Source organism: Delphinus delphis, chromosome 12 (genome assembly GCF_949987515.2).
Source record: "Delphinus delphis chromosome 12, mDelDel1.2, whole genome shotgun sequence".
Taxonomy (NCBI): Eukaryota; Metazoa; Chordata; class Mammalia; order Artiodactyla; family Delphinidae; genus Delphinus; species Delphinus delphis.
This window is the reverse complement of record NC_082694.2, coordinates 41,717,772-41,737,777: the sequence shown is the minus strand read 5'-3', so window position 1 is coordinate 41,737,777 and position 20,006 is coordinate 41,717,772. Positions and strand designations below refer to the sequence as shown.

The following is a 20,006-nucleotide window of genomic DNA, read 5'->3' as shown; positions in this document are numbered from 1 at the left end:
ACATGTAAGTCTCAAGGGTTTCAAAGATGAAGCATAGGTGTTTTCTGTTACTCTACAGAGGGAGAATGCCTTTCTCTGTGATCCTGGACGTGGGCTTTTGTTCTGGGAGCCCCAAAAACTTATTTATAATTATTGCTTGGGCGAGGGATTGTGGAGTGGGCGTCATGATTATTTCACTTCAGGTCTCTGATTTTATTATAATTTTCCTCTTTGCACAGTGTGATTTGGGCACCGTGCTGTCAGGAGCATAGGCATTGTTGAGTCTTGGCTTCCTCTCCATCAGAGGTGCATTTAAAACACTTGATATTTGAGGATCCTTTTATTCACCTTTTTCCCAGGATGAGCGACCAGCACATGTGATAATTTTAGAATAGATAAATGCATAATTGTGAAATACATCATTTTGTCATTGTTAATGTGAAAAAAATACATGTTATTCTCTATTCACAATGTTCAGGTTGATCTGGAGTTCTAAATAGACATCAGTATAACCTTATATATTTCTTTTCACAGTTGGATGTACTGGAATATATACATGAAAATGAATATGTTCATGCTGATATAAAAGCAGCGAATCTACTTTTGGGTTACAGAAATCCACATCAGGTAAATACAGTATTAAGCTTTTGCCTTCAGTAAGGATCTTCAAAGTGCCATACTGAGACCTTCAATAAACAAACTCCTAACAGGCAAAAGTTTGCAAATGAGGACTTAACATGATGAGTGTTGTAATTTATCCTATCTTGCTTATCTAATTTAATGCACTAACCTGATAAATGATTAGGATGAAGAAGCTGAGACTGGGGGCGGGGGGTAAATAATTTATTAATGGACATATAGTGGCTGAGCAGGGATTTGAACTTCTGAGCAAATATAAGCAAAAACCATCAAAATGCAATGAGAGAAGGGATGGATTTATGCAGAGAAAAAAAAAAAAAGGCTGTCACCTTAGTTCTTCTTCCACGTATAAACAATGAAGTTTTAAACAGAGCAGCATTGCCGATACAACTTTTTGTGATGATGGAAATATCCTGTATGTTACTGTCCAGTATGGGAGCCATTAGCCACACGTGGCTGTTAAGCACTGGCAATGTGGGTAGTACAATACCAAATGCTGGTGAAGATGTGGAGCAACAGGAACTCTCATTCATTGCTGGTGCTATGGCCACTGTGGAAGACAGTTTGACAGTTTCTTACAAAACTGAACATACTCTAACATATGATCTGGCAGTTAAATTCCTTGGTATTTACCCAGAGGAGTGGAAAACTTATATCCACAGAAGTACCTACACACAGATGTTTATAGCAGATTTATTCATAGTTGCCAAAACTTGAATAAAGATGTCCTTTAATAGTTAAATAAACTGTGGTTCATCTGGACAATGCAATAGTACTCTACATTAAAAAGAAATGAGCACAGGCTTCCCTGGTGGTGCAGTGGTTGAGGGTCCACCTGCCGATGCAGTGGACACGGGATCGTGCCCCGGTTCGGGAAGATCCCACATGCCGCGGAGCGGCTGGGCCCGTGACCCATGGCTGCTGAGCCTGCGCGTCCGGAGCCTGTGCTCCGCGACGGGAGAGGCCGCAACAGTGAGAGGCCCACATACCGCAAAAGAAAAAAAAAAAAAAGCCATAGAATATTTAACACCACAAGTGGACCCTAACGTAAACTGTAGACTTTTGGTGATAATGACGTATCGGTGTAGGTTCATCCGTTGTAACAGATGTAATACCGTGGTGTGGGATGTTGATAGTGTGCGAGGTTATATTTGGGAGGAGGGGAGAGTGGTATATGAGAACTTACTGTACCTTCCACTCAGTTTTACCTAAATTGCTCTACATTTAGTAAAATTGAATTTGAAACTGCTCTAAAAAATAGTCTTAAATAATGAGACTAGTGTGACCGAAGAACTGAATTTTAAATTTAACTTGATTCTAATTAACAATTTTTTTCATCTTGATTTCTTCCCCAGCTTTATTGAGGTTTAGTTGACAAAAATTGCATATGTTTAGGTTGTACAACATGATTTATTTAAGGTATACAAAGTGATGATTTATTATACTATATATTGTGAAGTGATTAATCAAGTTAACACATTGATCACATAGTTACCTTCTGTTTTGTTTTGTGGTGAGAACACTTAAGACCTACTCTTAGCAAATTTGAAGTTTACAGCATTATTAACTATAGTCACCATGTTGGGCATTAGATCCCCAGAACTTACTCATCTTCTAACTAAAAGTTTGTACCCTTTGACCAGCATCTCCCCATTTCTTCCACACCCCAGCCCCTGGTACCACTGTTCTATACTCTGATTTATAAGTTTCACTTTTGTATATGCCACATATAACAGATCATACAGCATTTGTCTTTCAGTGTGTCTTGGTTTATTTCACTCAGCATAATATCCTCTAGCATAGTGTCCTCTAGGTTCACCCATGTTGTTGCAAGTGGCATATTTCTTTCTTTTTTATGACTCAGTAATACTCCATGGCATATATATACCACATTTTCTTTATCCATTTATCCATCAGCAGACACTAAGGTCATTTATGTATCTTGGCTGTTTTTAATAATGCTGCAGTAACATGGGAATACAGATATCTCTTCAAGATAATGATTTCTTTTCCTTTAGATATATACCCAGAAGTGGATTGCTGGATCATATGGTAGTTCAATTTTTAATGTTTTTTTTTTTTTTGAGGAACCTCCATACAGTTTTCCATAATGACTGTACCAATTTACATTCCCACCAACAGTGTACAAGGGCTCCCTTTTCTCCCATACCCTCAACAGCACTTGTTATCTCTGATAGCCATTCTAACAGACATGAGGTGTTTTGTCTCATTGTGGTTTTAATTTTTCATTTCCCTGATGATTAATAATGTTGAGCACTTTTTCATATACTAGTTGGCCATTTGTATGTCTTCTTTGGAAAAGTGTCTCTTTAGGTTCTTTGCCCATTTTTGAATTGGGTTATTTTGTCTTGTGAGTGAGTTATATGAGTTCTTATGTATTTTAGTTATTAACCCCTTATCAGATATGTGGTCTGCAAGTATTTTCTCCTGTCCCATAGGTTGCCTTTTCATTCTGTTGATGGTTTCCTTGGTTGTGCAGAATCATTTTAGTTTGATGTAGTCCTACTTGTTTATTTTTGTTTTTGTTACCTATGCTTTTGGTTTCAATTGCAAAAAATCATTGCCAAGGCCGGTTCTCAAGGATTAGAAGAATTAACATTATTAAAATGTCTGTACTACCCAAAGCAATCAATGGATTCAATGGAATTCCTACAAAAATTCCAATGGCATTTTTCACAGAAATAAAAAACCAATCCTAAAATGTGTATGGAACCACAAAAGACCCTGAATAGCCAAAGCAATCTTGAGAAAGAACAAAGCTGGAGGCATTACACATCCTGAATCAAACTATATTACAATGCTATAGTAATCAAAGCAGTATGCTATTGGCATAAAAACAGACATAGCCCAATGGAACAGAATAGAGAGCCATGCATATACGATCAACTAATTTTTGACAGGGGTGCCAAGAACATTCGATGGGGCAAAGATAGTTCATCAATAAATGGTGGTGGGAAAATGGGGTATACGCATGCAAAAGAATGAAATTGGACTCTTATACCATACACAAAAATAAACTCAAAATGGATTAAAGACTTAAACGTAAGACCTGAAACCATACAACTAGAAGAAACCTAGGAAAAAAGCTTAATTTGGGGCTTCCCTGGTGGCGCAGTGGTTGAGAATCTGCCTGCCAATGCAGGGGACACGGGGTTCGAGCCCTGGTCTGGGAGGATCCCACATGCCGCGGAGCAACTAGGCCCATGAGCCACAACTACTGAGCCTGCGCATCTGGAGCCTGTGCTCTGCAACAAGAGAGGCCGCGATAGTGAGAGGCCCACGCACCGTGATGAAGAGTGGCCCCCGCTTGCCACAACTAGAGAAAGCCCTCGCACAGAAACGAAGACCCAACACAGCAAAAATAAATTAATTAATTAATAAACTCCTACCCCCAATGTCTTCTTTAAAAAAAAAAAACTTAATTTTAATTGGTTTACATTTACAAAACCACATGTGGCTAGTAGCCACTGTATCAACAGAGATTTAAAGAGTTAAAAAATTGAGTCTATAAATAATTAGAAAACATTTAGCTGAATATTTAACTGAACTGTACATGAGGAAAGAAATTTCTAAATAAAAATACCCCCAAAATCGTAGAAAATATTGTGAAATTTCAAATTTTAAGATATCTGTATATTAAAAAAATTGAAAAATGAAAGGCAAGTGAAAATCTGGGAAGGATATTTATGACAAATATTTTAGGATATATAACAAGCTTTAAGAAAATTAATAAGAAAAACACCAAGTAATTTCTTAAAATAATGATTTAAAAGAATGAGCAGAAAAGAAATACGACTACCTGAGAAATAAATGAAAAAAAGTTCACCATCACTAAAAACTAAGAGATATGCAGATCAAAACAGTGAGGCAACATTTTAAAAGAACTTATCAAATAGGAAAAGTCTAAAATAATAATCTGATGATATTGAGGCTGATGAGGGTGCAGACACTTGTAGAATGCCAGTGGGAATGTAAATTAAATGGGAGTAGTAGAAGAAATTAAGTTAATGGAAGGGCAATTTGGAAATATATATTAAAAGCCTTTAAAAGTCTGCATACTTTTTTAAGATTAGGTTTATTGAAGTATAATTTACAAACAGTAAAGTTCATCCTTTTAAATGTATAGTTTGATGTGTTTTGACACATGTATATCATATAACCACTACTATAATCAAGACAGAGCATTTCTATCATCCTCAGAAATTCTGTCAGTCAGTCCCCTTTTCTCACCCTGAGGAAATGATTTCTACCCCTATTTTTTTTTTTTTTCATTTTTAGGGATGTCATATAAATGGAATTACAGCTTTTTACTCTTTGTGTCTGGCTTCCTTTACTTAGCATAATATTTCTGAGATTTATCCATGCTGTAGTTCATTAGTAGTTCATTCCTCTTTAATGATAGGTAGTAGTCCATTGGAAACTACTGCAGTTTCTTTATCTGTTTACCTCTGGATAGATATTTGTGTTGTTTCCAGTTTTTGACCATTATGAATGAAGATGTATAAAATTCATGTACAGGTTTTTGTATAGGTATATATTTTAACTTCTTCCGGGTAAATAGCTAGGAGTGGAATTTCCAGATTGTGTGGAAGTGTATGTTTAACTTTAAAAGAAACAGCCACACTGTTTTCCAGAGTGATTGTACCATTATACCTTCCCACCAGCAACTTGGAAAATTCCAGTTTTCTCATATCTTGCCACCACTTGGTTTCATTAGTTTTAAACATTTAAGCCATTATAGTAAATGTGTGGTTATATCCAGCAGTAGGTTTTTTAAAAGTTATTGTTTTATTTATCCCACATGAAGTGCGAGCATAAATCCAGGCGTTGTATTCCCTCATTGCTGTAAGTAAAAAGGACCAGTTTTTAAAATTTATTTATTTATTTATTGTGAATTGTCTGCTCATGTCTTTTGCCCATTTTTCTAACATTTTTTTGTTTTTATTCCTTGATTTTGAAGAGTTCTTTAGATATGAATTATATTAGTCATTAATCTATTATATATTTTGCAGATATTTCCTCCCAATTTGACTTTTCTTCTTTGATTATACTTGTGTTGTTTTATTGTCATGTAGAAGATAAATTTTTAATGTGGTCAAATTTATCAATCTTTCATTTACTATGGATATTGAGTTGTGGTTAGTAACCTTGTTCTACAGACAGGTGTATATGAATTTTATTATATGATTTCATTCTTTACATTTAAATCTCTTTTTCACTTAGAGGTTATTCTTTTACATGACAGGAGGTATCAACCAAATTTTATCTTTTCCTAATTGATTTTCCAAGTTTTCAACAATATTTATTAAAAATAAAAAACTCTGCTTCAGTGATATTATTGCCGTCTTTATTATATACTAAATTTCCGTACATACTTGAATTTATTCATGTACTTTCCATTGAATCCTTCTGGTCTGACTGTCTATTTATGCTTCATTGCCATACTAGTGCATTAATTTCTGAGGCTTTGTAGTGTATTTTAATATCTGGTAGGACTGGTAGTGCCTCGTAGATTTTCTTTTTCAGTGAAATTCTAGCTATTCATATTTTTCTATATTTTGTTGTGTAGCATTTTCATTGGAATTTTGTTAAATTAATTTAGGGAAAACCTGACATCTTTATGATTATAGATATTCTATTCAACAACAGGGAATGTTTTTGAATTTCACCAGTTTTTACTTTTGTATCTTCTGAGGTATTTTAAAGCTTTCCTCATATTAGTTTTACACATTTCTTGCTACACTTATTCTTAAATATTAAACCATTTTTTTTTGTACTGTCAGTGCAGTTTTAGTCTACCATTTTATCTTCTAAGTGATTATTGTTTGTGTATATGAAAGTTACTGATTTTTATGCATTCATTTTATATCCTGTTAATTTATTGAATTTGGGGTAGTTTTAGTAATGATTCTCCAGGGTTTCCTTAGGAAACTGTGTATCATATACAAGGAGATAATAGTTTTCCTTCTTTTCCACTTCTTATATTTCCTATTTGTTTTCCCTAATATGCATCCAGCATATAGTAAATTGTAGTGAAGTTCGTGACCATTCTTTCCTCTTCTTGATCTTATTGGAAATGCCTAAAGTAGTACCCCACTAAATGTGATTGATACTGGCTTTAGGACTAAGGCACATCTGTGTATATGTGAATATGTGTATGTGAGTGTGTGTGTGTCTTTATAGTTATATTAAGGAAATAATCACCAGTTCCTCTGTTCTTGAATGGATGTTTTGTTTGTATGGAATGGGTATTGAATTTTGTCCAGTGATTGTTTAGCATGTACGGAAATGATCACGTTTTTCTCAGGTCAGTTAATATAGTATAATATATTGCTGTGCTTCTAATATTGAACCAACCGTACTTTCCAGGAATAAATCTCACTTTGTTATGGTATATTATTTACTTAATATGATACTGAAGTGTGTTCAGTAATATTTTATGTAGTATTTTCTTATTGGTATTTATAAGTGATATTGGCCTGTAATTATCTGTTTTTGTACTATTTTTTTTATCAGATTGAGGTGTCAACATTCAACTTGCTTCATAAAAAGAATTTGAGGTTTACCTTCATTTTCTGTGTTCCAGAACTATTTCTACTATATTGGCACCATTATTTTTTTTAATGTGAAATTCTCTGGTTCTGCTGAGGACATTCCTTGTAACTCTCAATTTTTTCCCATGGAAATTGATTGTTAAGCTCTTTAATCTCTAGTTGGGTCAATTTTAGTAGTTAGCAGTTTTGTCTAGTTTCTCAAATTTATTTGGTGATCTGCATTGTACTCTCTTAGGACTTTTAAATTTCTTCCCCTTCAATGATTGTTTCCTTCTAGTTATTTTTTATTTTTGCTTTTTCTTCTTCTTTTTTTTACCTTGATGAAAGTAGCTAGTTTGTTCATTATGTTAATCTTTCAGCAAACTTGGATTTTGATTTATTAATGAGATATATTGTTTTTTCTTTCTATTTCATTAATTTCTGATTTTGCCTTTGTTATATCTTTTCTTGTGCTCTTTTAATTTGACCCTTTTGTTCTTTTTTCTTGGTCTTCAATTTGGGATCTAATTCATTTATATTCATTAAAAATTTTTTTACTTCTGTAGGTGTTTAAGGCCATGATTTTTCCTCTGGTCACTGCTTTATATTGTACTTCATGGATTTTGATACGTAGTGTTTTTATTATCTTTATTTTTTAGAATGTTTGTATTTCTTCAACAAAAAGCAGTGCAGTAGAAGGTTTTTAAGTTTTCATGTAGAAAGACCTCTTAAAAATTTTTGGTTATTAAAATCTAGACTTGTGACAAGATGGTCAGAGTATTGTTTATAATAATTATATTTGGAATGCACTGAAGCTTTTATCATGACTTAGAAGAGGATCAGTTTTTGTCAGTCTTCCATGTTTTCTTGAGGAAAATATAGTCTCTGTTTTCACAGTGTAAAGTTTAATATCTTTCCAGAAGATCTACCTTATTGACTGTATTATTTATGTCTTCTATATCTTCATTTAGTTTTTGTCCACTTGATCTATTTTGAACTGAGAGTGGTATTTAAGCCTTCAATGGTTAATGTGTTTCTGTTGGTTTCCTTGATTCTGCTGTAGTTTCTGTTTTATAAAGATCATTGCTGTGTCATTTGGTAAATATTCATAGTTATGTTTGTTGTGTTTCTTGTGTGTTTTCTTTGATCTTATATTCTTTTAAGTTTTTTTGTGGAGGAGGAATCTGTTTATGAAAGTTTATATTTTTGTTGTAGTGATAATCTTGGTATTTACACCTTTTAAAGATGCTTTGAGCCCACTCTTCTGTGTTTAACTTTTTAGTACTACTATGATAGTCTTTTGTGGTATTTTTTTTACCACAACTTTAATAAGTTCACTATCAGTGAGTTTATTTTACTTTCCTCCTTTCCTTACTGTTGTCTTGAAGTCATACTACTTGGTCAGAATATGTATCATTTGTATGTTCTTCATTTATCCCTAGCCTTGTTTTTTTAGTGTTAGAGATAATTATATTAAATGCTCACCCTTCTGTCCTTTTGCCAAAGTTACTCGTCTTTTGATTGTTTGAAACTAATCTTCTAGTAGATTGTTCGAGAAGTACCCATGGGTATAGCATTCCCTTGCATGTATAAAACGTTTGCAATAGCATTGATGCCTGAAGGGTAGCTTGGATGGATTTAAAATATTTAGTTCATACTTTTTGTCCTTGAATTTCTTGAAAAGGCTGGTCTATTTTTGCCTTGTTTGCAGTTTGCTTTTAATAAGTCTGCTGCCAGTTTAATACTTACTATTGTATGTTATTAGTCCTTTTTGCCATGATCTCTTCAGGATCTTTTCCTTTATTAATAGTGTCTAATCATTTTACCAGGATATGTTTTAGAGTAGATCATTGTGTATCAGTTTTCCCAGATATCTGATGGGGCCCTTTTGATATATAAAATAAGCCTTTTATTTCCAGAAAGTTTTCTTGGTTTATTGTTTTAAATGTTACTTCTCTCTTCATGTGTGTTTTAAATTTAAACTATGGAGAAAGGAACTTCAGCAGTAAGCTATTTAATGAACAAAAAAAAAATAAGTGGGAAAAAAAGATTCAAAATTAGAGAGGGAAGATGTTGTTGAATATTTGGCAAGAGAAAAAGGCAAGAAAAGTTGACATTTGTACAGCCTTTGTCAAAGCAATAGGGTTGTTAGGATTGAGGTAAAATTGGGAAGTAGAGTCAAAGAAGTATTGGATAAAAACAGCAGCCCTCTTAGTTACGGTGGAATGGAAGAGTTCTGACAAGGATAATAATCAAAAGTCATGTCCTGGGGCTTCCCTGGTGGCTCAGTGGTTGAGAGTCCGCCTGCCGATGCAGGGGACATGGATTCGTGCCCCAGTCCGGGAAGATACCACATGCCGCGGCAGAGCGGCTGGGCCCGTGAGCCATGGCCGCTGAGCCTGCGCGTCCGGAGCCTGTGCTCCGCAACGGGAGAGGCCACAACAGTGAGAGGCCCGCGTACCACAAAAAAAAAAAAAAAAAGTCATGTCCTGGATAGCCAATTGTGGGCACAATTGATGTTCTGGAATGTTTTTATTTTGTTGGGTTTTTGGGAGAAAATTTCCCAAAATAATATTCATTGTGGGAGCAAGCAATGTTTTTCTTTAAAAATAGCCCCATTGGGCTTCCCTGGTGGCGCAGTGGTTGAGAGTCCGCCTACTGATGCAGGGGACACGGGTTCGTGCCCCGGTCCGGGAAGATCCCACATGCCGCGGAGCACTGGGCCCGTGAGCCATGGCCAATGAGCCTGCGTGTCCGGAGCCTGTGCTCCGCAATGGAAGAGGCCACAACAGTGAGAGGCCCGCGTAACGCAAAAAAAAAAAAAAAAAGCCCCATTGAGAGTCCGAATGGCCTATTGTAGATTATTTTGATTCTTCTCATCACTTTCCCTGTATTTTAATAGCATTTTGGCCATTTCTTGATAATTCATCTGATACTATCTAAATATAGAATTTTGAAGATTCTTGAAGTGTACACCCTTTACCTTCTTTCTTTCATGATTTTCAACATTTTTACTGAAAGAAAAACAATCCCAACTTCATCTGTGGAAAAATCTCATTTTTAAAAAATCTGGGATTTTTTAGGTACTTCTTTACATCATCTCTGTTTTAGTAAGATATTTTTAAAAATCTTTATTTTAGACAAAAGATTAAAGAAAATGCTTTAGTGCTAATATTGTACTTTGTACAAGAAATAGAAATCAAGTGTACTGGTTTGGTTAAAAAATTCTTTAAATTAAAATAGTATTACCAGAAATGATACTGAGTGATGGTTTTGCCAGTGAGTAGGACCATTCATTTGGCTGCATCTCCCGGTGTCACTAGTGAAGGAAGTTGAAGCACTTTAACTAAAATCAGGGTTTGTACCCACCTTTTTATTTATGGAAGGCCACCCCTTTGTTGATCAGAAGCATGTTGTTTTTTCACACAAAGCCTACATCCCTGCTCTTACCTGCAGCCTTTCTTGATGATTTTGATCTGCACTGATCTCTGTTTCTAATTTCCTTTAGCTTCTAATGTGTATTTTACACACATAAGCACTCAAGTTTCACTTGTCTTGTGTTGTCTTATATTCTGAACTAGAAAGAACTCCTTGAGACTTATAGGAAGGTATACTTCTCTTCCTTCTTTTGTATTCCTCACAGAACCTAGGTTAGTGTTCCTTTTGTAATAACCCTTCAAGAAATACTTTACTGACTTCTCAGGACATGAGGCCAATACCTCTCAGTTAGTACCAGGACTAAGTGGTACTTGATTGTTCAGCTCCTTGACCCCATCATGCGCCGTGTGTTTCTGCCCCAAAGCTCCTGCTAAGTCGAAGGTGGTGGCCCTCACAGATAGAGAAGAACAGTTCTTCATGTCAGCATCTGGAGTGATAAGTATAACATTGGAAACCTCCGATTTTTACAAACACGTGTTTGATTACTGGGACTTGTGCTAGACTGGAAATCAGGAAACCAGGTTCTGGTCCCAGCTCTGACACTGAACAGAATTACAGTTTTCAGAAAATCGTTTAACCTAGGTAGACTTTGGCTATTTACTGTATAAAATGTGGGACTCTAAGTGATCTCAAAAGTTCCTTCTTGCTGGAAAAATCTGTGATTCTCTGAAAACATGTTTTCCAAGTACTTAATGCTTATTGCTGAAAGTAATGTTTCTTATACTGTTTCCAAAGTGTCTTGATTATTGTTGCATAGCTAAAGAAGTTAAAAAGTTTAAATTTAGAAAAAAAATTAATGATCTGGGAGCAGGAATTGTAGCACCTGACCTGTATCTGGTGGCAAAATACTCACTTTCAGATTCCCTAGGATATCCATAGGGTAGGGTCATAAGCCTCATTAAAGCTGCTTGTTCACTGTTTGCTAGAGGGAATTCTAACATAATCCATTTATCAATCACAGTTACTTGTAAGATGGAGTGTGAATTTGTGTTTGTAAGAATTTTGCATGGTATGTGCAGATAATATGGTTACCATTTAGAGAGAGTATTTCCTTTGTTGAACATATATAGTCCTGGTAACATACCTCTGTATCTTATTATTTCCAGAGTAGCATTATATGGTCTTAGCTTGATGATACCATAATATTGCTAGATGGTACAGGTGGCAAGGCTACTTTCGAATATTTTGATATCACATGTATAGGGTTATACTGTAGATTAAATAACATGGTGGTGTTTACAGTCACTTAAAGTGTATAATAACATTCATGTTATTTTCTTTCTTCCTAGTGAGGTTCTGCTATATTTTTTCAGTTGAGTAAAAAGACTTTGAAAATTGTTCCTATGATTTTAGTTGTTTGAACTTTTTTTTTTTGCGGTACGCGGGCCTCTCACTGTTGTGGCCTCTCCCGTTGCGGAGCACGGGCTCCGGACGCGCAGGCTCAGCGGCCACGGCCCACGGGCTTAGTTGCTCTGCGGCATGTGGGATCTTCCCAGACCAGGGCACGAACCCGTGTCCCCTGCATTGACAGGCAGATTCTTAACCACTGCACCACCAGGGAAGTCCAAGAATTCAATATTTTTGAGTCTTGGCATGAATATCAGTGTATTTTGGCCATATATGAGCTTTGGACACAAGGAAAGGAAAGAAAAAGGAAAGGGGGAAAAATAAGAACAGAAAGCACTTTTATTTTGCCTAGGGCCCCTCCAGTATGACCCCTCCATACTGGTCAAATTGGTCAGTATGTCTCACAAGATTTGTTCTTACACATAGGATCTCCAAGCAGTTAGTTCCTGAACAGTCTGCTTGTTTCTTCTGGAGCTAAATGTCCTTGTTCTGAATCAGAAAGAAGATATAAAAAGAGGGGTTTTTATCTTCTCCTAATACCAGGCAAAAAGTTGGTTAGAAGAAGCTTGAGACTCTTTGCATAACTTTGTATTATGTTGGCAATTCAGTGTAGAATCGTGAAGGGTGTGAACTCTGGAATCAGACTCCTCGGGTTTGAGTTCTGGCTTTCTCTCGTCTTAGTTCTGTATTCTTAGCCACAGTATTTTACCTCTCTGTGCTTCAATTTCTCCCTCTAAAAATAAGGATAATAGCACCTCACTCAAAGAGGGATTGTAAGGATCAGATGATTTAGACACGTTAAAGACTTAGACCAATATCAGGTGCATAGTAAGCCCTCAGTAAGTACGAGCTAGAAGAACTTTTTTTTTTTTTTTTTTTTTTTGCGGTACGCGGGCCTCTCACTGTTGTGGCCTCTCCCGTTGTGGAGCACAGGCTCCGGACACGCAGGCCCAGCGGCCACGGCTCATGGACCCAGCCGCTCCACGGCACGTGGGATCTTTCCAGACTGGACACGAACCCGTGTCCCCTGCATCGGCAGGCGGACTTTCAACCACTGCTCCACCAGGGAAGCCCTAGAAAACATTTTTTTAAATTATTTTTTAAGCTTATGACAGAAGAACCCCTTATCTTATTTTTGCTCCCCCAGAATTGTTTAGATTTATGAAAAAGGACATTTGGTGTTCTGGTTAGATGTTAAGAAAATGGTAATGAATTGATTTAATAAGTGTAGTTCTCCCAGGTGGGTAGTTTGATGATAGGTGTCCCTTAAAAGTTGTAAGGAACAGAATGTTCAGGGTCTGTTTTCTATAAAAGGGAAAAAGAATTCACATTTTAGGAATGTATATGCTGTGTAAGTACAGGATGGTCTGTTTAACAAATCACCTGTCCCCAAGAATATAGTTCCCAAGAGAGTTAATGCTTTTGAAAAATTAGTGTTTGTTCATAATCAATACATGTTTGTTGATGCCTACTGGGTCCCACTGGTCATATTATTTAAATTTCTGAAGACCAGATGTATACATGACCAAACAATTGTTTATGACCAAAATATTTGAGCATCCTAATTCACAAAGGGCTATATATGTTGTTGTTGTTTTTTCCAGTTAATATGGGAAAGTGGCATTTCTGAATTCTGAGTCAACTCATTGAGCTGTATAAATTGGTTGGATTAAGAGGTATGCCTGTTGTGGGAATGTTAAAAAACTATGGACCCCCAAGGGGATGTGCGTGTAAGAATGGCATGATTGCTAGCAACCTCAACACTGTCTTTGAAATCAGTAGAATTTGTAGTTAATGTAGAGCAAGGAGATGCTTTTGAATGTTAGATAGCTGTGTTTTATGTAGACACAGCTTACATGTAGTGAAACTTTTTATAATGTATCTGACGGTCAAATTATATCAGCTAACATTTTGTATCTGCTGTTAACAGATAGACCAAGCTCTGATAATGCTTACCAGCATATTGCAAAGTCTTAAGCTCAGATTTGATTTAGGCAAAGAGGAAGCCTGTGAATTGGATGCAATTCAGATTATCCTCTTCCATTGCCTATTTATTTTGTTAAAGGACAGACACAAGTGAAGCACTTTCATATCATCTTGGAAATGAGAAAGAGAAGGTATTGTAGGTTTCTTTATATAATCTTTGAGAACTTGTGTCAAAAAGAAAAATTGGAAATTGACTGTAATTGGAAAAGTTTTGTTTTGTAGGTGAAGGTATTTTTAGTAAAGAAGCAATTGCTAGCCTATGTATTATTGAGGGAATTTCCCCCCAAAGCCTGGAAAGAATAGTAAGTCAGAGCCCAGCTGTCTTGGATTAAATAGGCTTTCACATTGCTAGAAGAACCAGGTTGAAATAGAAGGGCAGGTCATAGGGTCAAAATGCTAGTATCGTTAGGAATACTGCTAAATATAACTCAGTATTTTGTTATGAATGCTTGAATTTATGGCGCCGTTTAAGGCAGTCATAGACTTGGGTCTGATGGAGCAGTAGATGGAGTGAAGAGATAGTGATACGGTACAGCTTTCTGCTTGTTCTTCATATGATGACTCCATGGATGTGTCTTTAAATCTCTCACTCTCAATGAGTATTGAATATACAGGGAAAGAAGGATAAAATTCCAGTAGGTAGTTGTGAGATGTAGAAGGAAAAAAAAACCCCAACATATAAAGCACATGTAAAACAATATATAAGGTCAAACTGTATTTTTGAAAAATATATCTTCATGTTTATTCTAATAAACATCCTGTTTGAAAAGTAACCTGGCAGCTTTTAAAAGTCACATTCTTTTGTCTGGGCTGAATAGTGACAATGCACATGTGTCATCTGTGGCATTGTGTTACTGGCAAAAAGAAGGTAGGGAAGTTGAGGAGAAACAAAAAAAGTACTGTATAATAAAAGAATAAAAAGCACATATTTATATCAAAACGTAGTAGCAGCCATGAGGCTACATATAGGTTTTTAGTAGATATGAATAACTTTTGTGAACGTAAACATGCTGCTCATTCATTCCATGCTTCATTCCCCTTTTGGCATGCAGTGGTTTCCATTAGTCAATAAGCATTTAGTTTATTGTGAAGATTTTCACATTATGGTATCTTGTTGAAAGAATAGGAAAATATGTGCTATTCAAATAAGATAAATGCTGGCTTTTTTTTTTACATAAAAGCTTTTAAAGTTGCTGAATAAGTCTATATATTTTTCCTAGAGTTTTGAAAGTGTTTTCTAAATTGCCACTAAACAAAGTCACGAATAGTGACTATCTCCCTCCATTGTATAATTTCCATCAGTCTCTGATGAGAGTTTAAGATACATTTCTTGCTACAACAGCGTGTGCTAATTAAAAGGGTTTAATTGTATAAAATAGTCTAAATTATGATAAGGTGATTAGATTTTACAACAGGAAAATTTTAAGTTCTTGAAAAGTGAATCACATCTTGGGGTGTATGTGCATCTCTTCTCTAATGTGAATCTGCAAAGTGGCGGTAAAGGAGTAATGTGATTTAGTGGGTGGTCGCGTCTCAGTGGGCAATGACATCTGTCCAGATTAGCATCTTTTTTCTCTTCCAGCTCCATAATCTCTTGCAGCCCTTCTCCAGCTCACATTTTCCTGTCCAACATATCAAGTGTTGAGAAATGCTTCCATGTGAGCCATTCTGGCTGTTTGATACTTAGTTCCTGGTTGATTGAGGAACAGAAAGGCAGCAGATTTGACTCTTGATGGGAAGGAGGTCTTTTATTTTTTCCATCAACTATGAGTCTATCACTCAGTTCTGCATAAACTGAGAGAACCAGGAACTGGTTGGATTAGGGTGTTAGCCATCAATCAACCAGTTTGCTTTTGGTACAGAAATGAGTAAATCATTTTCTTTCCAAATCTTCTCTTCTTCCTCCTATTCTCTTTTTGTCTATTCATTGAATCCTCATATACCCAGCTAGCCACATGGTTTTCAGTTATCTTTGACTCTATCTCTCAACCCTCTTATGGCTCTGTTCTTTGTCTCCCTTCTTTGTTCACCAGTGCCCTAGTCCAGCCTCCCACTGTCTCTTGCCTGGACTAATGTCATATTCTCCTAAATGGACTCTCTGCTTTCATTTCCCCATTATGATGCTGCCAGTGCTGATAATATTATTCCTTGCCAAAAACCTTTGGTGACTTTTTGCATACAAAAATTGTGTCCCAGCTTCTTAGCATGGTTTTCAAAGCTTCCTGTAAACTCATGCTAACCAGTTTTTTTTCCGGCTTGTGTTTCCAATAACCTCTTCACTCCCAGCACACACTGACCCAGCCCTGGTTTTCCTTGTTTTATCTCTTCTTCCCTATCTCCATTTGTGGAAATCTTAGGTATTTTTCAAGGCCCAAATCAATGTCATTTTGTTCTTTGAGTTACCCAATTAGGAAGTAACCTCCCCCTACTCTAAAATATTATTACATTTAAATCTGTTATACTTTTGTTGGAGTAGATGTTACCTCTAGATGTGCTTGGGTCATCTCTCCTTCCTCTGTGTGGGACGTATGGAAAAATCTCAGTCTTCTGGTCAGGCTGATTTAGGTTTGGATCTCAGCCTTGCCAGTTACTATAAGTTTAGTTGTTTTGCACAGAGCACCTAAACTCACTCATTGTGTTTTCTCATCCTCAAGGTATCTTAAAATAACTTGCTCTTAGTGTCATGAGGGTTAAATAATTTGACTTCTGTAAAGCACATAATGCCTTCGCATAGCAAGTATTCAATAATACACATTCATTTTTGTTTTTCTTTCCTTTTTAGAATGTATGATTCTTGATATTTTATCATGCTTGGCGTCTGTTGAAAGGAATTTACTTCTATTTGTCCAATTATTACCATCAAGTCAAATCAGTGAAATTTTATTTAAGCCTATACTGTGCAGAAGACCTCAGAGTAGGTGCTGTCATGGATACAAAAATGTATATATCATTATCCTGGCCCCTTGTCCCGTAGGATTTTACAGCCTATAAATGTGGATCCAAGGCATAAATAAAAGCTAAATACTTTGTACATTTTAAAAAGGTAAATCCATCTGAACACAAATGAAAACCCAATGAATTGCCTTGAGGTTAAAAGGATCTACGTACCAGAATAGAATTCAGGTATTAGTGGTGGATCTCGGAAGTGTGAGATGTGAATCCAGGAGGTGTGCTAGGAAGTGGAGAAGAGCACTTGGGGTATCCGTGGAGGGGTGCTGAATTGAAGACAAAGGCCCTTCCAGTGCAATTCACTGCAAAGAAGAGTTATCACAGGGTGCTCTTTAATCATTCCTTTCACCCATCCATTTGGAAAAACAAAGTGGTGTAAGACCTTACAAGCATCAGAAAGCAAGGAGAGGGAAGTAAAGGTTTAATTAAATGCATAACTTGAGAATGTGGCATATATGGATGCAAATCTGGCTAGGTAAAATAGGAAGTTAATTTTTGAGGCAGATCTGTTTGGTATAGGAAAGTTGTGATTTTCATGGTCATCAAAGGCTAATTTGTTTTTCATCTTTATTAGTTTAGTGCTTCAAATTAAGGCTATGATTTACTGACTACCTTTGTCAAATTTGTTTTTCAGAGAGGCAGATGCTGAGACAGCATTACGAGTGCAAGGGCTTTATTGAGGGAAGGGAGTAGAGTACCTATATAATAGAAAGACAAAAAGAGAGGAAACATGTTTGGACAAGGAAAGCTTTCAGAGTAGGATGTTGCAATGACACCTGTGAAAGGAAAGGAGACAAGAAGGATTGGGCAGGGAGAGCTCAGACTATGATACAGTTCTGAGAAAGTCTCAGCCAACCCATTAGGGAGCACCAGAGCAAAAGGGTTCCATTAGAAGAGTCTCCAATTGGGTAGAAATAGCCACACAGCATTCCCACCATGATCATTCTTTAGTAGGAACTGCCTGGGAAGAGTGTCACCTTGGCTCACATGCTGTGGTGGTTCCTAATGGCCCTGCCTCTGGAAGTTGTCAGATTATTGCCCTCGTCACAGGTGAAAGGCCATTTCTTTCTTTTTTTTTTTTTTTAACATCTTTATTGGGGTATAATTGCTCTACAATGGTGTGTTAGTTTCTGCTTTATAACAAAGTGAATCAGTTATACATATACATATGTTCCCATATCTCTTCCCTCTTGCATCTCCCTCCTTCCCACCCTCCCCATCCCACCCCTCCAGGCGGTCACAAAGCACCGAGCTGATATCCCTGTGCTATGCGGCTGCTTCCCACTAGCTATCTACCTTACGTTTGTTAGTGTATATATGTTCATGCCTCTCTCTCGCTTTGTCACAGCTCACCCTTCCCCCTCCCCATATCCTCAAGTCCGTTCTCCAGTAGGTCTGCGCCTTTATTCCTGTCTTACCCCTACGTCCTTCATGACATTTTTTTTTCTTAAATTCCATATATATGTGTTAGCATACGGTATTTGTCTTTTTCTTTCTGACTTACTTCACTCTGTATGACAGACTCTAGGTCTATCCACCTCATTACAAAGAGCTCAATTTTGTTTCTTTTTATGGCTGAGTAATATTCCATTGTATATATGTGCCACATCTTCTTTATCCATTCATCCGATGATGGGCACTTAGGTTGTTTCCATCTCTGGGCTATTGTAAATAGAGCTGCAATGAACATTTGGGTACTTGACTCTTTTTGAATTTTGGTTTTCTCAGGGTATATGCCCAGTAGTGGGATTGCTGGGTCATATGGTAGTTCTATTTGTAGTTTTTTAAGGAACTTCCATACTGTTCTCCATAGTGGCTGAACCAATTCACATTCCCACCAGCAGTGCAAGAGTGTTCCCTTTTCTCCACACCCTCTCCAGCATTTATTGTTTCTAGATTTTTTGATGATGGTCATTCTGACTGGTGTGAGATGATATCTCATTGTAGTTTTGATTTGCATTTCTCTGATGATTAATGATGTTGAGCATTCTTTCATGTGTTTTTTGGCAGTGTGTATATCTTCTTTGGAGAAATGTCTCTTTAGGTCTTCTGCCCATTTTTGGATTGGGTTGTTTGTTTTTTTGTTATTGAGCTGCATGAGCTGCTTGTAAATTTTGGAGATTAATCTGTTGTCAGTTGCTTCATTTGCAAATATTTTCTCCCATTCTTAGGGTTGTCTTTTGGTCTTGTTTATGGTTTCCTTTGCTGTGCAAAAGCTTTGAAGTTTCATTAGGTCCCATTTGTTTAGGCCATTTCTTTCTTGATGGGATTGTACCTCAGTGGCTACTACATTACCTTTTCAATAATAAAGTATTAAAATTGAAAGTCCTTGAAAGCATTAGTGAAGATTAGGTGTTTTTTGAGGGGGAGGAAACAGCTGAGAAATTCACTAAAACAATAAAATCTTTTGTAGAAGCTGAACTTAGTGACTGACTGTTGGCTGACTTGCATTATTTAGGTGTATCACATTATTTTTCATCTGTTAAATGTGTATAATGACACATCTCCCCTACCTACCTCACAAAGTTGTAAAAAACCAAACAAAACTAAACCATAGTACATATCTAAGAGGGATGAGAGAAAAGTGAGAGTAGCATGTGGAAATGTGAGAGGCAGTACAGTATGATCGAAAGATCTATGATTAAAGTAAAGAGAAGTGGTCAAGGCTGTTCTTCTATTCATGGAGAAAGGAAATGGTTACTAAATTCAGAAAAGTTGCATAAGAAGAAAATCATTTAAAATGCATTAGGGATCTAGATATTTAAATTTTCCTATGTCTAGTCTTATTATAATACAAATAATAACCCCCTACCTGATCTTGATGATCTTGAGATTCCTACTATAGGCTTGTCTAAAACTAGGGTTATTATATGTATTTATCCTTAAAGTGAAAAATATTAATGAGTTGTTATTTTTTATTTCACAGAAAAAAGGTGATAATATAAAAAAAGTTAACTGAGACTAAGTCTTAGCTCAAGGACATACAAAAAACAGGACCTAGACTGCAAACCCTACTGTAGATTGGATTTTCTGCTCAAACTTATTTTTGACTTCAAGAAAATTTCAGAAATGGACAGAACCACAAATTCTATACTGTATTACAAAAATAGACAA

General features: G+C 36.3%; 1 protein-coding gene across 3 annotated transcripts in view; it reads left to right on the top strand.

The window, feature by feature from the left end:
• VRK2 (VRK serine/threonine kinase 2) overlaps positions 1 to 20,006 on the top strand; it is a 97,018-nt gene that overhangs the window by 45,554 nt on the left and 31,458 nt on the right. For all 3 annotated transcript variants that reach the window (XM_060026557.1, XM_060026558.2, XM_060026556.2), the window contains exon 7: positions 514 to 606. In XM_060026557.1, the coding sequence (XP_059882540.1) occupies positions 514 to 606 (93 nt within the window). The remainder of the gene's footprint in view (positions 1 to 513; positions 607 to 20,006) is intronic.